At 34.4% G+C, this 16,489-nt stretch overlaps 1 protein-coding gene and 1 pseudogene across 1 annotated transcript; both read right to left on the bottom strand.

Annotated features, from left to right (window-relative positions):
- Positions 1–346: 346 nt before the first annotated feature.
- LOC145093724 (uncharacterized) lies at positions 347–3,103 on the bottom strand (annotated as a pseudogene).
- An 8,746-nt stretch (positions 3,104–11,849) lies between these two features.
- Positions 11,850–15,286, bottom strand: LOC145093722 (hydroxymethylglutaryl-CoA lyase, mitochondrial-like). Its single transcript, XM_079031956.1, has 9 exons — positions 15,149–15,286; positions 14,543–14,730; positions 14,227–14,425; positions 13,952–14,131; positions 13,733–13,813; positions 13,480–13,643; positions 13,175–13,311; positions 12,934–13,049; positions 11,850–12,224 (listed from the first exon to the last, which is right to left on the bottom strand). The coding sequence occupies exons 2-9, from the start codon at positions 14,707–14,709 to the stop codon at positions 12,000–12,002; spliced, it is 1,269 nt and encodes a 422-aa protein (XP_078888082.1). The 5' UTR covers positions 14,710–14,730; positions 15,149–15,286; the 3' UTR covers positions 11,850–11,999.
- Between the last annotated feature and the right edge of the window lie 1,203 nt (positions 15,287–16,489).

Raw genomic sequence — 16,489 nt, 5'->3', positions numbered from 1 at the left:
TCAAAATGGCTAAAGAATTAAAGGGGTTGGAATTAGCAACTTTTTAGAAAAGGGATCAAAGTTGTCAAACCGTTAAAGTTTTGTGGCCAAACTTTAAATATTAAAAGGTTCCTAAAAAGTATAAAAGTATTGATTGCAAAGACCAAAAATATCAAAATGGTTAAAGAATGAGGAGCAAAGTTGTCAAAAAAACATCCAAATTTATTATTCCTAACTTTGAAGCCCAACAAAATAATACAGTGACCAATTCTACCAAAAAAATGACAAGTAAACTATTCCTTTTCTTGATAACTTTAATATATATATATATATATATATATATAATAGTTTTAGCTTATAACCTACTTTTTATACCCGATAAATAAATAACTTGCGGACATATGTCATGTCTCTAAATTTTAATATTCTCACTCAAACATGTATATGGAAAACTTTACACTTTCCTATTTAATTCTGGTGCTTCATCTCCCTAAATGTCGCATCGGCTTCGAGATTGAAATCTTGAAAACCCATAAACTATACCCTTCAAATTCATCTACTCTCACTTTGGATGTTGTCTCTCTTAACAATTTTCTGCTCCTCATTTTCTAGAAACAAAGGTAGGTCATCAAAATGGAACACATCTCTTATGAAATTGAAACATCATCAACGCCATTTAAGGTACATAAGGCACACAACAACCTCACCTGCTTCTTGCCAACAAGCTATGATGTATATTGAATGACTACACTTATCGATTGCTTCATCTTGCTACTTGATTGCTGAATTTTGCTAAATGATACTTAATTCATTTAACCTTTGGCTCTCGAGAACATGCATAAAATAAGGAACAACTATATCCAAAACAATCTACTAATATATGTTGTGAGTAGACTCCAAAATTCAAAGACAATATAGTTTAAAGCTTCCAGGTGTTACTACAGTCCATAAAACGTAATATATCTGACATTTATTACAGATATAAAATGTTCAATAGCATGCTAGATCAGCTACTCAACCTCAAGTACCCTTTATTAAACCAAGTATATGCTGAATTTGAAGACAAATGGATCACTACCGTGTTTTTCTTATCTTGTAACTTGTACGTAATGAAAAAGTTATAAAAAGATGGTCAAAACCACACCTTTTAGAAAACCAAGATGACATCTACACTGTAAAACAATGAGCATCCACTCCTTCCTTTGGCACACGTTTGCCAATCAGCTTAAGCAAAGAAGCATCTAAAGATCTAGCTTTTATATGATCAAGTAACATTGATACAGTTGTAACATCAAGTGAAAAACATTTTCCTTCCATTTCCTTTAAAAGCATCTCTACTACATCATGTTGTTGGTTCTTTAGAAATCCTTGGAGAAGAACGCGGTAAGTCACATCATTTGGTGAGCAGCCTCTCTTTTCCATTTCAATAAACAAATCTTTTGCTTCCCCCATCACACCTTCCCGACAAAAACCACTAATCATTGTATTATATGTCCAAACATCAGGTGGTAAACCTTTCACAGTTAGTTCATTGAAAAGGTTCCTTGCAATATCAAACTTCCCGCTTTTAATTGCACCATCAATGAGTATATTGTACACAATAACATTTGAATTTAGGTTGTTGTCACCTATTAAATAGAATAAAGAGAGTGCTTTCTCCACTTGATTGTTGTTGCATAGACCCTCCAAAACTATTCCGTAAGTGATTTCATCTGGAATCAAATTGTGTGCTCGCATCTCATGAAACAGTTCATCTGCATCTTCACAACGTCCTACTCGAAACAATCCTTGTATCATGATGCTGTAAGTGATGACATCAGGTTTCATACCTTTTTTAGTTATTTCATGAAACAAATGCATGGCCTCTTCTATCTTCAGTTTCTTGCAATACCCATTCACTAAACTATTATAAGTAACAATATCAGGAACCACACCTCGAAATCCCATCAAATCAAAAACTTCCCTTGCTTTGCTCATTTCTCCACGCAAACAATACCCATCAATAAGTGAATTGTATATCACTACATTGGGAACGTTGCCTTTTGGATCATTAAGTTGAAGACACCTTTTGCATCTTTAACCTTACCTTCTTTGCAAAGTGAATCTACTAATATACTAAACGAATGAACATTTGGGGAGATCCTTTGCTCTTCCATTTCTTTGAGTATTTTATCGACTTCGTCCCAACGACACAAGTTACAAAGGCCGTGAATTAAAGAGGTGTAAGTGACAACATTAGGTAGGATGCCTTTTTTGAAGACCATTTCTTTGAAGATTCCTAAAGCATCATCTACCATTTTGTCCTTGCAAAGGCTATCAATGATGGTGCTATATGTGACCACATTAGGTTTACAACCCTTTTCATCCATTAGTTTAAGCAAGGAAATGGCTGTATCATTATTTCCAAATTTGCAAAGCCCTTTAATCATAGTACCGTACATAATTGCATTAGGTTCACAAAGTTCCTCCTTGATAAGCTTTTTGAATAACCTTTCTGCAATGAGGAATCTATCTTCTAGGATCAGTCCATTTAAGAGTGTAGGACTAGCCTAGGACTGCAAATCCTTCATTGGTGTGGTGCATTTGGCAGCAACACTTGATAACAATGTTAACAGTGTACACATCCACATGAACACGAAGGACATTCATTTGTTTAAAAAGGTCAATCGAACAAGAATAGTGTTTCATTTTGGTAACAGCTTGCAACAATTGGTTGAACTGAACAACGGAGGGCAGAGGTTGCCTCTGTGTCATTTCATCGAACAGTTTGAGGGCATCATCAAGTTTGGTAATCGCCTCAAACACAGATCGAGGATGATTAAAAACAGTTTCATCACTGGAAGAGGAAGTTGAATGAAACGGCGCTAACATCGTTTTGGAGGGACAGATTCCATTAGCTAATTTTAAAAATGATGAACGATTTTTGAAAGAAAGAAGGGAAGCAAAGAAGGTACTTGTGAATTTGTTGGGGGGATAGGACAAGATGAAAGAAGCAACGATTTTTGGAATCGCCGTCACCATGATAATCGTCTTCAACCCAAAAAGTTTTTGAAGCTTCAACTTCTTGGATTCAATAAACCACTTTTCTGATTTACTCGCGTAATTACTAACGTCAGCGTTCTGGATTTACTTGATTCAATAGTGTTTGAAAGTCATTTTCAGTAGAGACCTAATTTTAAACCTTATCAAATTTACAGTAAATTACAGTTTTAGTCATGTAATTTGGTTAGATTCTTATGTTTGGTCCAATCTTTACAATTTTTATAGAAATCATCAATGTGGTTTGGTAAAACTACTCGTGTAGTCATTGATTTGGATAAAAAAATTATCATTTTTTTTTCTTTTTTTTTTACCTATTTATAATATTTAATAAATAAAATAATATCAATCCACCCCACCCACCAACCAAGCACTTCTTTTTTCTTTTAATTTATGTCGTTTTCCCTATTCTCTCGTTCACCCCTCAATTGGAAACCCTAACGACACCTAACGCCTCCACTTACCATTTTCATCTCCAACAAGAGACTAACATCACCCACTCAACTAATCGTTGTTACTCTTATCTCCCTCTTTTCTCACTTCCATTCAATCTCCCTCGTTCTCTTATTGCCACCATTGCCAACTATATCTTCACCTTCCCTATCAATTACATTTCCACTTTCTCTATTTGTAAATATATGTGAAGCCTAAGATTGTTTCTCGAAAAGAGTCATTGTGGAGAGAAGATGGACTCCAATATATATAGTCACTTATATTACCGTGTCACACTGATGTGAGATATACTAACACTATTATCCTTCTATCTATCTGATGAAAACGATAAATGTATCACCATCCCCACTTGTGATTGCATTTTCTGGTCACTCTCACTAAAAAAAGGGAAAGATCCATTAGTGTAGGAGGTTTCATTACATGTCAATTTAACGAGGAGGACTTTGCATCGTTAATGGTGAGATTTAGGTGGGTGTCAATCAACTTGTTGCACCACTACCGTTTCAATGTATAAATTGCCAATGAGCACTAAAAGATGTGGAACTATTTAAGATTGAGCTTCTTTAAAGAGAGATTTATTGAAATTAGAATGATTAGAGCCAAGAATAAGGTAGATGTATGAACTATTTCTGAAGTATTTATTTGGAATCCAAGCTACTTATTTTTGTATAAAATAAGGCAATGACTTTAGTACTTAAAACTTTACAGAACACTTAATCATAACATATGATTTTTGAGAAAAATAGGGTTGTATTTTATTTGGTGCTTGATAGTGCATTTAAACCCCATACCTTATAAGAATAAGTGATTGTTGGTGTATGAACTTGGAAATGGAGCCGGAAGTTTAGGAATTTTTATAAGCATTTCTACATTGTTTTAACCCAGATTGTAACGTCCTATTTTCACAACCAAAAATTTTCGTTTTATTTAAGTAAATCTTCTTAGTTATAAATCCGTTATGTAGAAAACCATTTATTTCAAATACATTTATAAAAATCATAATAATATTAAAGCTTGGAATCTTCATTGTTGTTGATAAATGTGTACAATCATGCCTTCGTCTTCCCATGATGACCGATGATACCTGAAACAATAAGCAGCTTAGTTAGCACAAAGTTTAGTGAGTTCCCCAAAATATCACATATAATCAAACAGATAAACGAGCAACGAGCCCAATCAGCCATCGGACTGGAATGCCCAACTTGTAACGCCCGCAGATTCGGGCTAGTCAATTTAAAGACAATAAGCGTCAAAAAAATGACCATTTATAGACGGTTATTTAGAATAAATAATCTTAACCAAAGTATAGTATATATCATAAGGGTTCCGTACATATAAAGAATACTGAAATCCGAGTTATAACGAATAAGTTATGACATGTCGAAGTTTTATGGCTAAACCGGCACGACACCACATAACGTAAAAAGTGAGTTTGCGATAAAGTACTTTTTAGCCTTAGGGATCTAAACGAAATTCATAGTATATGTTAAACCAAGAATGTACATAAAAAGAACATCCAAATCTGACTTTGTATGAGGAAGTTATGAGTTTTCTAAGATTTAGCATAACAATGCACATTCAGGAATTCAAATTTTAGATCGATTGATTTTTAGCCGACACAACCTAAATGAGAATTGAAGATCTCATTAATAGGAGCTCAACGATATAAAGACAGACGAAAACAGACGTCGGATGACAAAGTTATGAATTTTTAACGGACTTTACCTGTCTAATCCTGTTAAAATATAACTTTAAAATAAAGTCAAAATTAGCCAACAGAGTCTAAACAAAAGTTGTAGGTCCCATCGATATCTAGGCATGGATAAAAAGAACGTAAAAAACGGAGCTCATATGCGAAAGTTACGGATTTTAGAAGATAATTAGTTTTTGGAGTGATCAGCGAGTGACACGTGGCGCGATTTGAGCCACTGCTTCTTCCCCATGCCTTGCCACCAGATGGTGACACCTGGCACACAACACATCGTGTAGGCGCTCATAACACATTGTGTTGGCCAATTTCACAACCTATAAATAGAGGCGCAAATCACTTCATTTCTCACACCATTCTAACCCCATTCTCTCCTAACACCCCCAAACCCTCAAGGATTTTCCCTAGCACTTCCTAAGTGTTAGAGGCGAGTCCCAGAGCACCAAAAGGCCCTGAGTAGAAGAGCTTTCGACTCAAAAGTTATGCCCGTGCAGAGCCCGATTCTTCACTAAACTCTATTGTAAGTGAGTTATGCTTACCCTACTATAAGTATAGCTTATGTTTAAGTTCATTATCATTATTATGAACCTATAAACAATATATGTAAGTATTATAAAATATACAAAGTGTTATTATAATACCTTTTAGCTGCTCGTGGCACGGGGATTTTGGTTTGAAGGGTCGCATAAGGTTGTTGGATTTCAGAACAGCTTAAATGCCAAAATGGTCATGCCCTCCGGTGTTTCATGTCTGGCCCCTATCTGTACATAGTAGTTGAAAAGTATTGTTTAACACTTATAAAACAATATCGCTCATAGACCTTGAGTTAATTAAGTTGCAATAAATATTAGACTAAAACTTAGCAATAATAATGCTAGGTTTCGTCGAAGGAAAAGATGATTGTTTGAAGCGAAGCGTTGTCCGAATTTCGAGTCATCACTTTAACAAGTGAGTGCATAGTTACTTTAATATTACACATAGATATGAAATATTTAATATGACCTACATGTTATGTTTGCATATCATCTGTGTTATTGGTATCTATGCTAAATGAACGATTTATACATGTTTACGTGATTTAAATTGTATATATGTATTTTTATACTTATAAGTATATATTGGGTAGAGACGGGTGATGAGAAAAAGGTGATGATAACTAGGTGATGATAAATAGGTGATGTGAGATGCGAGGAGATGCCATAATCTTGACATCCGATGTTGTGATGTAGTCATCTACCAAAGTATAGATGGTGACTACAGACTATTCTAGACAGTCATGTGGAAACACCAGCAGGTTCATAACATGTAGGTGATGATTTACGAGTTCAGGCGATGTTGTAACTACATATTAATGCGATGATACTCTAACCCTTACTAGACACGTATTGAGGGAGTAATCCCCGAATCAGTACTGTCTATGCAATGTAGGCGATTATCCTTAGGAAAAGTCCTTAGGAACAAATATATAAGAAAATGTGATGTAATGAGATGAGAGGTAAATATGATGTAGGAGATGACCCTTAGGATAAATCTTTAGGGAAGATTAAATGAATAAAATGAGGATGGGTAATCAGGTTAATTGTTTGACATGAATTATGTGAAGAAACAAATTAACTATATTACTGTGGGTTGAAAGCCCTATGTACTCACCAGGTTTCCCAACCTGACCCACTCAGTTTATTTATATCACAGGTGTCGATTTGAAGATAAATTACATTGAAAGATTAAAGGAGATGTAAATCATTAGTGTAAATGGATGTAAGGTGTGTTTATGCTTATGTTTCTGTATTGACGATGACATCCCAAAGTTTTAATATAATAAAATATATTTCTTCAAAAATGCTTTAATAATATTATATCATGTTTTCTTTTCTAGGAACAAATTCCACAATGAAATTCTTTAAAATGAATACTCTGGTTTTTAAATAAGCATAAATAAAATCTTTAAAATGACCGTGAATTTGGGGATATCATAGTTGGTATCAAAACATTAGTTTAAGTGAACTAGGAATTTGTAGGAAATTTATAGACTTAAAATTAGAATGCTAAACGATGATCATGAGGAGTACGTCTATTATATTTTAGGTAGTACACCTAAATAGACACAAGCACTAGCTTATTTAAGGAAGATGGCTAAATTGCTTTTATGTGCTAAATGATTTGTGATGCTTTATGATGCAATCATTTTTTCGGATCTATGGTCTGTTGTTGACCGGATCTGAAACTTTATGTGTTCAGATTTCTAAATGTTTAATTACAATATTAGAACTAGCATGTAACTTCTCGAAATGATAAGGAGATTTATACGACTATCGTAAATAAAGCTTTCCCTATCTTAATTCTCGTCACTGCACACCGAACGTTTGAATTAGTGTATAGATCGACATGGTGAGAACTCGAAGCGGATTCAGAAACACTAATGGGAATGCTAATGCTAATCAGTGTCCTATGATTCAGCATTCACCAAAGGTAGTAGCTGTGACATCCCCAAATTCATGGTCATTTTAAAAAAATTATTTATGCTTATTTGAAAATCAGAGTATTCATTTTAAAGAATAATATTGTGGAATTTGTTCCCAGAAAACATGATAAATATATTATCAAAGCATTTCCGAAGAAATGTATTTTTTTGCTTATATTAAAACTTTGGGATGTCATCGTCAATACAGAAACATAAGCATAAACAGACCTTACAGTCATTTATACTAGTGATCAACATCTCCTTTAATCTCTCAGAGTAATATAGCTTCGTATCGACACCTATGATACAAATAAACTGAGTGGGTCAGGTTGGGAAACCTAGTGAGTACATAGGGTTTTCAACCCACAATAATATAGTTAATTTGTTTCTTCATATAATTCATGTCAAACAATTAACCCGATTACCCATTCTCATTTTCTTCATTTAATCTTCCCTAAAAATTTATCCTAAGGGTCATCTCCTACATCGTATTTACCTCTCAACTCCTTACATCGCATTTTCTTATATATTTGTTCCTAAGGACTTATCCTAAGGATCATAACCTACATCGCATAGACAGTACTGATTCGGGGATTACTCCCTAAATACGTGTCTAATAAGGGTTAGGGTATCATCACATGAATACATAGTTACAACATCGCCCGAACTCGTAATTCATAGTAAGGATTAGAGTATCATCGCATGAATACGTAGTTACAACATCGCCTGATTTCGTAATTCATAGTAAGGGTTAAAGTATCATAGCATGAATATGTAGTTACAACATCGCATGAACTCGTAATTCATAGTAAGGGTTAGAGTATCATCGCATGAGTATGTAGTTACAATATACCCTTCTGATTGACGATGTTCCCCAAGAACTGCACCTGCGCAACCAAAACTCACATTTGGAGAATTTAGCATAAAGCCTCTCCCTTCTCAGGGTCTCCAACACCTCTCACAAGTGTTCTTCGTGTTGCTCCTTGGTCTTGGTGTAGACCTTAATATCATTTATGAATACTATCACTAACTGATCCAGCATTGGCCTGCAAACCCGGTTCATGAGATCAATGAACGTTGTTGGTGCATTGGTGAGCCTGAATGGAACCATCATGAATCGTAATGACCATAAGGAGTCCTGAGGCTGTCTTCTGCACATCATCATCTTTGAACCTCATCTGATGGTACCCCAATCACAAATCAATCTTAGGAAACCAAGATGCAGCATGAAGCTAGTCAAACAAATCGCCAATCCTCGGGAGTAGGTAACAGTTCTTCACCATTAGCTTATTCAACTCCTGGTAGTCAATGCACTTCCTGTGCGAACCATCATTCTTCTTCATGAACAGGATCGGTGTTCCATATGGAGAACTACTCAGTTGAATAAAACCTTTGCCTGGCAGTTCCTGAAGTTGCGTAGACAACTCCTGCATCTCTGTTGGTGCTAAGCGACACGGTGCCTTGGCTATTGGAGCCGCACTAGGAACCAAATCAATCTGGAACTCGACTTGCCTCTTGGGAGGCACTCCTGGTAATTCCTCAGGAAACACATCGGGGAAATCCCTAACAATGGGTACTTTACTCAACATCATTGTGCCCTCTCCCCGAGTATCCGCCACATAAGCCAAATACCCCGAACAACCTTGCTGATGATATCTCCTGGTACTCGCACCTGAATAGAGAGTCAGACCATGCAAAGCTCCCTCGCTAGGAATAACCAGTTTTCCCCTGATTAGGGTTCGAACTCTCACTAGCTGATGCTCACAGTCAATCATGGCCCCATTTGGGCCCAACCAATCCATCCTGGTAATAACCTTCGATCCTTGCAGAGGAATCGGCACCAAATTAATAGAGTAGCTCTCACTAAACAAATTCAGAACACTCATAGTACGGTCATTCACAATCTCAACCTCCAATGGGTAATCTAGAGTCCCGAGAGTATCACAAAACTTCTTGCTAAGCGTAAGAGATACAAAGGATCGGGTAGAACCCGAATCAAACAGAACATGAGCAGACATACCATTAACAAAAAAGGTCCCTATAGAAAATCAAATATAAACATGAGCATAAATAGGGAAATCAATAAAAGTTATGAATAAGTCACATTCCAGTAACCACATCCGGTGCTGCACGGGCCTCATCGGTGGTCTGCTGAAATGCCTTGCTTTTCACCACAGGTGCCTCTGCCTTGGCCTGATGGCCATTAGTAATCCTCAAGGTGGTTGGCGTAGGCACCACCACTCCTACCCCAAACAATCTAGGAAAATCGGCATTTTTATGGTCGGTCTGATTGCAATGAAGGCAAATTAGACACTCTTGGAGCATCCCCTACTCATGTGGCCTGATTATCCACAACTAAAAAATACTGAACCCATCAATCGACACACCCCACCGTGCGACTTGTTTCACTTGTCGCAGTGCCTCCGACCCTGCTGGCCTCTGATTAGCAAATCGAAAGCCTTGGGCCTCTTATCCTAGCCCACCGCTGACTGCACCTACTCTGGCTTCTGCTTCATCCGAAGCTCCAACTCAATCTCCCCGCTCATGGGCCTTCTCAATCATATCATTTAGGGTCTTACACCCCAAAAAGCTCACAAACTCCCTGATATCATCTCTCAACATGCCATGGTATCTCGCCTTCTTCATCTCTTCATCTACAACATACTGCTGAACCAACAGAGTCCTCTCTCAGAACTTGGTGGTGATCTCCGCCACAGTCTCAATAGTCTGGCTAAGCATAGAATACAAACAATCAACATATGACTCATGAGAATTCTCACTACATAGGCCTCCTTAGAGTCTCCAAGTCTGTTCTCATCTCAGGTACATATCTTATGCTTCTAGTAGTACGGGACCAATACTACCTTTCATACCTATTTGTACCTTCCTCAAGAATCGTCCTGATTCCTCTAAGTCACATACTAGAACTACAGACCACTCCTATGCTAAATAGCATACGTATCCTAGACTTTCCTAGGAATCCTCAACTCCCACCGCTCGCAATACCGAGAACCTCAATCAACACCGTTGGTTTCCTTATACATGCAAGTTTTACACAATTGGAATCACATAGACTGTTAAATGATGACTCTACCCTAAGTCCACAACCAAACAAGGAACATGAAATGAGGCCAAATCAATCATTCTAGGGCTATATGATCCTTGTCGTATACAACTTTGAAAGCATACACTTAGCAATTAATTGAGCCGATACAAATTCCAAGTAATACATAACATCAAATTCCCCTAGGCTATAAGGCATCACACAAATCAAGAAATTCTGTCATATGATACCTAAAGGTATCCTTACCCTATTCTAGTATACAATTTTTATATTAAGCATATTAATCACAATACATGGGGTTGGAGACAACCCGCTAGTGGTAGTGGTAACTGAGTGATGGTGGTGATGTTGTGCAAAAATATGTTATCTTCCAAATATTTAAAATAAATTAGGAGATGTGGGGTAGGTGAGATTTTTTTGGTATTGTTATTTAAAACAATAAAGAATGCAATTAAAAGAAAACAAAAACAATTCAAAAATAATATTTACTATAAATAAAAATAATAAATATAAAGTAATAATCCAAAAAAAAGAATTAACACAATAAAAAATAAAAAAAAATAATTAAATGAAATTAATAATCCAATAAAATAACACTTACTAATAGATAAATATGATATGTTAAAAATAATATTTTTTAATATATAATAATCCAATAAAAAAGAATTAGTTCAATAAAGAAGAAATTAAAAAAAATTTAATTAAAAAAATTAATAATCAAATGAAATAATATTTATTAATATATAAATATAATATATTAAAAATAATATTTATTAATATATATTAATCCAATAAAAAATAATACAATAAGAAAAAAGTTAAAAAAGAATTAATTAAAAGAATTAATATACAATAATTCAATAAAATGAAAAAGAAAAATTGCATAGTTGGTCATTGTAGTTTGCTAAAAAGATATCCGTGGGGGTAAATCCATAATTTGCCAAAACTTAACAGCCAAGAGTTAAACTCAACGAAATATGGACCAAAACCACAACAAACCACCAAATAAAGACATTTTTTGCTAATAAACTTTTTTGGACCTTACCTAAATAAATTGACAAACCATAGGGACCACTTTTGCAATTTTGTCTATATTTTTTATAGTTTTTACTAAATAAAAATAACTATAAATGAAACTTGTATGGTACAAACAACCAAAAATAAATATATCTAGTGGCAAGAAGCATCTTACCACCAGCAATGTCATATACATGAATTCATATCAAAGTGAACTAGATTCATACATTTCTTTATAATTATTCCAATATATATTACCACATAATGGCGTGATAATTTTATATTTTAGCGGCGACTGCAACTTTTGATCCCGAGGGGCGGCCCAAATTCTTGCAAATGAAGTCCCCGGTTTGCAAAAGCTTTGTTAAATCAACATTTGTTTTTATTCCAAGGCCATTAAGCATATATACCACATCTTCTGTGGCAACATTCCCCGAAGCTCCCTTGGCATATGGGCACCCTCCTAATCCAGCTACGGACGAATCCACTATGCTTATTCCCATCTGTTGTCGATTAAAAATGTTAAAATTTAAAACACGTCTGTTTGGTTGGATGGAATGGAATGACGAAAATATAGAATGAGGATGATAATTTGGTTGGATGGAATGGAATGACGAAAATATAGAATGAGGATGATAAAAAAATGTCAGTAGAGTAAAGTAGTACGTTGCTAGTCATTGATGCAATGCCCCTTTCTATATTATATGCAAAATCGATGTATAGTTTAAAATAGGGAAATCTCCAATAAAGTCCTAACATTTTAGTCCAGTTTGCGGTTTAATCCCATTTTTTATTTTTTGAATAGAAAAGTCCCCGATTAGTCTATATTTTGTCAAAATTAACGAAACAATTTTTTTTTCAATAGAAAATGACAAATTATCGTATAAAATTAGATAATTGGGACTTTTTTGTTCAAAAATAAATGTTGGGATTAAACCGTAAACTGACCCAAAATATTGAGGCTTTATCGGGGATTTCCCTTTTTAAGTATACTTTATACATTATATGCAGTAATAATTAGTTACAAAACAATAGTTAAAGATAATAAAAGCTCATCAAAACCCAAATAAGATTATAACAGAAATATATTTTTTTAGCTTTATTAAAATAAAACTGTAATCTAATTAAAATCGTGAAATATGTAAGAAAGATTTGTCATTATTGCAATTCTTCATTACATTACATTGCATAAGGAGTAAATTGTTGGCTTACTTGGAGGGATACTAAAATGTTTGGAAGAGATTGGCCATACGTATCGTGAAAGTGAACCGCAAGCTTCTCAATCGGGACAACCTCCATGACCGCTTCAAGCATAGGTATCACAGTTCCTATAAGAACGGATGCAAATTAGGTAAAGATTATACAAGTCACAAGAGTAGTGAAACTATTTTATAATAACCATAAGTACATGATGCAGTCTGCAACAGTCACATTCATAGTCAAAGTCACTAACCTGGTGTACCGATCCCAATTGTATCACCAAGTGAGATTTCCGAGCAACCCATGTCATGAAGTTTTTTCGCGACATATGCAACTTTTGACGGGCTCACCGCACCTTCAACTGGACACCCGATCACACATGAAACGTACCTGTTTATAAAAAATCGATCAGACCAGACCAAACCATACCAACTGGTCTGAATGTCTGATTCGACAAGCCCGGACCGGTCCAACACTTGGACCGGTCCGGTCTGAACCGGGCCAGACTTTTCAGACCCGGTTCAGCATGGAGCATGAACAAAAGGAATTAGTTCATACCCGCGAACAGGAATCGAGAGCTTTGTTGCAGTATGAATAACATCACGGTAACGAATAAGACTTTCTTCAATAGTACAATTAATGTTTGCCTTTGAGAAGGATTCAGAAGCCGAAGCAAAAACCGCAATTTCCTTTGCTCCGGCTGCAATAGCAGCTTCAAAGCCCTGCTCAAAACCAACAATAAACATTTAATAAATTCTCACTAGTGAAGAATATATATAATTTTTTTTAAGTATGGATGAATAATACACACTTTTAAATTTGGTGTCAATACTGGCAATCTTGCACCTTCCAAATGTTTAACTGCTTCAACAACCTCCTTTGCATCTGCCAGCTTTATAATTCAATGATTGTAACTTGTAAGTAGATACACATAGTAATAACTTTCTAAAAGTTATATATATATATATATATATATATATATATATATATATATATATATATGCATCATAATTGGAAAAAGAAACAATACCTGAGGTACCCATTTGGGGGAAACAAAGCTTGTGGCTTCAACAACAGATAATCCACAAGAAAGAAGCCTATGAATTAGTTCTATCTTCACAGATGTAGGTACCAGATTCTTCTCATTTTGTAACCCATCTCTTGGACCAACTTCCACTATCTTCACATACTTTGGCATGCCCCTAAAAATCTGATGTTATAACAATAAAAAGATTAGTGTATACTGTATACAACTCAAATCTTGATATGAATATGTGTTTTAAAATATAGGGTCAAAGAAATCACCTTATTTGTCATGTCTCTTGGGGTTGTATCATTGGAGATTGAGCTATTTTGAAGATTTGGTGTATGTCGCGAATGAGAACGATTTCCATTTGTTTCATGGTTCCTTCCTTCGATTTCCCAGATGATATCATTGTGTGTGATTTCTCTTGTATGGTGTCTCCAAATGAAAGCTTCTCTCATGTATTCTTTCAAATCTTCCCTGAGAATGTGAGCAGATTGGTATCAGATGCATTTGTGAAGATGAAAGAACAACATGTGAAGTCATTTCTATATGCAATTCAAGAAAAATAGTATTTTTTTTTTAAAGGAAACATACTTGTAGCTATTGGATGATCCCAAATTCTTTCCTTCAATCCAGCAACATCCAAATCCAGTCTCCTCTCCACTAGTGCTGCAACGTTTGGATGAAAACCTTCTTGAAAGATCAATGGTGCTTAGGCTTGGCAATTTGTCCAAACCAAGGGGTTCTTCCAAGCTCGACATTTCGGGATTTGAGAAAAAACACTGTAATGGAAGAATGATAGAAGTAAACCCACTGACAATTCAACAAAATTTTGAAATCTGTGCTTATAGAAACAGCAAATTCGAAACCCTAAAAGCATTGATTTACGATAACTGAGACTTAATTCAACTCCGAATCAACACATTTCATAAACTCATCAACTGACCTAGTCAACGAAAGCAACTAATTCTTAATCTCAATTACTACGATCTACAATTCGAATTTACCAATTCCGAAACAAACGATGAGCCTGATTACCAGAATCGAATTGAAGAAATACAATGAACCTGGAATTTGATTGTGAATAGACACGAAGGGGAAGGAAGGTGATGATCTTGTTGTAGAAATTATGGGTCGTATAAGTTAAAATATTAGTAAACAAAGACGATGATTCAGAGAAGGTGTTGTTCGAAGCATTACCTAACTTTTTTCTGAAACAAGGCTTCTTCAATGGCCACAGATGGAAGGTAGTTTTCGGTTGGAAGTTGGTCAATTTCTTCTGTACATTTCTCAACTCCTTTTCTTTTTATATTACTTTCGTCAAAGCAAATCTGGTGGTGATGATTATGTACACATATAAAATTCTAGTAACAACACACATTTTTATTTATTTATCTATATTATTTATTGTTTTTTGTTTTTATTATAGAAATGTAGTTTTAATAATTTTTTATTAAAAATTAAAATATTATAATTTGAAAACAATCTCTGATTTTAATATTACACCGTTACACGTTTATATATCCTTAAAATTTTATATATCTAATTTCTCAATAAGATTAGTTTTGTATTGAACGTCGAACGACATAATAATAAAAATATATTTAATAATAACAATAAAAAGCATTTAAATTTTTTTATAAATATTATCATAAAATGGTTTATTTTATCTAATACTTTATATTTAAATGACTTAACTATTTTATAATATACTCCGTATTGCATAAAAATCAATTGAATTGAGATTTGAGAGGGAAATAATAATAATAATAATAATAATAATAATAATAATAATAATAATAATAATAAAGAAGAGAACAAATACATTTTTGATTCTATTGGGCTCTTACGAGGATGATTGAAACTAAGGGACCAATGTGAATTCCGACCACATAGGAGATTAAATTGAAATAAAATCATGTGACTGATAAAAATACTATAATTCTGGAAATTGTCAATCACATTCTAATATGGATTTTACCCTTTTCCATTTACAATTAGTGAATGTAAGACATTCAATATTCTAGAGGCTAGCATTTACTTGAAAACACAAGATGATTGAAACCAAGATATGAGGACATCTGGACATTGGAGAAACACAATAAATATCTCTTATATCTTAGGGGACCATTTAGCGAATGATTATAGAATTATGTGAAGGAAATATGTAACAAAAGCACAACTAGAGGAAAATTCTTAAATAGCCCATAATAATAGAAGCTATGAAATAAGAGCAAAACCTTCATAAGTTTATTTCTTAAGTAACTTAAGCAAATTCTACATTCTAACTTTCATTACAATATAAAATGCATCTCATCCCATAATAACTGTATCAACGGGTTGACTGTGAATGGGAGTTTATTAGGCCACTTAAAAAGGTGGATATATTTATTTTCTGGCTTAACTTTTGCTGGTCCTTAATAAGTTCAAAAAATAATAATCAAATTAATCAAAGTATGTTGTTATTTTTTGCTTTTAAAGTATTATTTATGTTGTTTTAATTAATATTTTCATAAAAAAATATTTTATTACAAATATGTT

The sequence above is a fragment of the Lactuca serriola genome, chromosome 3 (genome assembly GCF_051521515.1).
Source record: "Lactuca serriola cultivar US96UC23 chromosome 3, Lser_US96UC23_V15, whole genome shotgun sequence".
Taxonomy (NCBI): Eukaryota; Viridiplantae; Streptophyta; class Magnoliopsida; order Asterales; family Asteraceae; genus Lactuca; species Lactuca serriola.
This window is presented reverse-complemented; position numbering and strand designations above follow the sequence as displayed.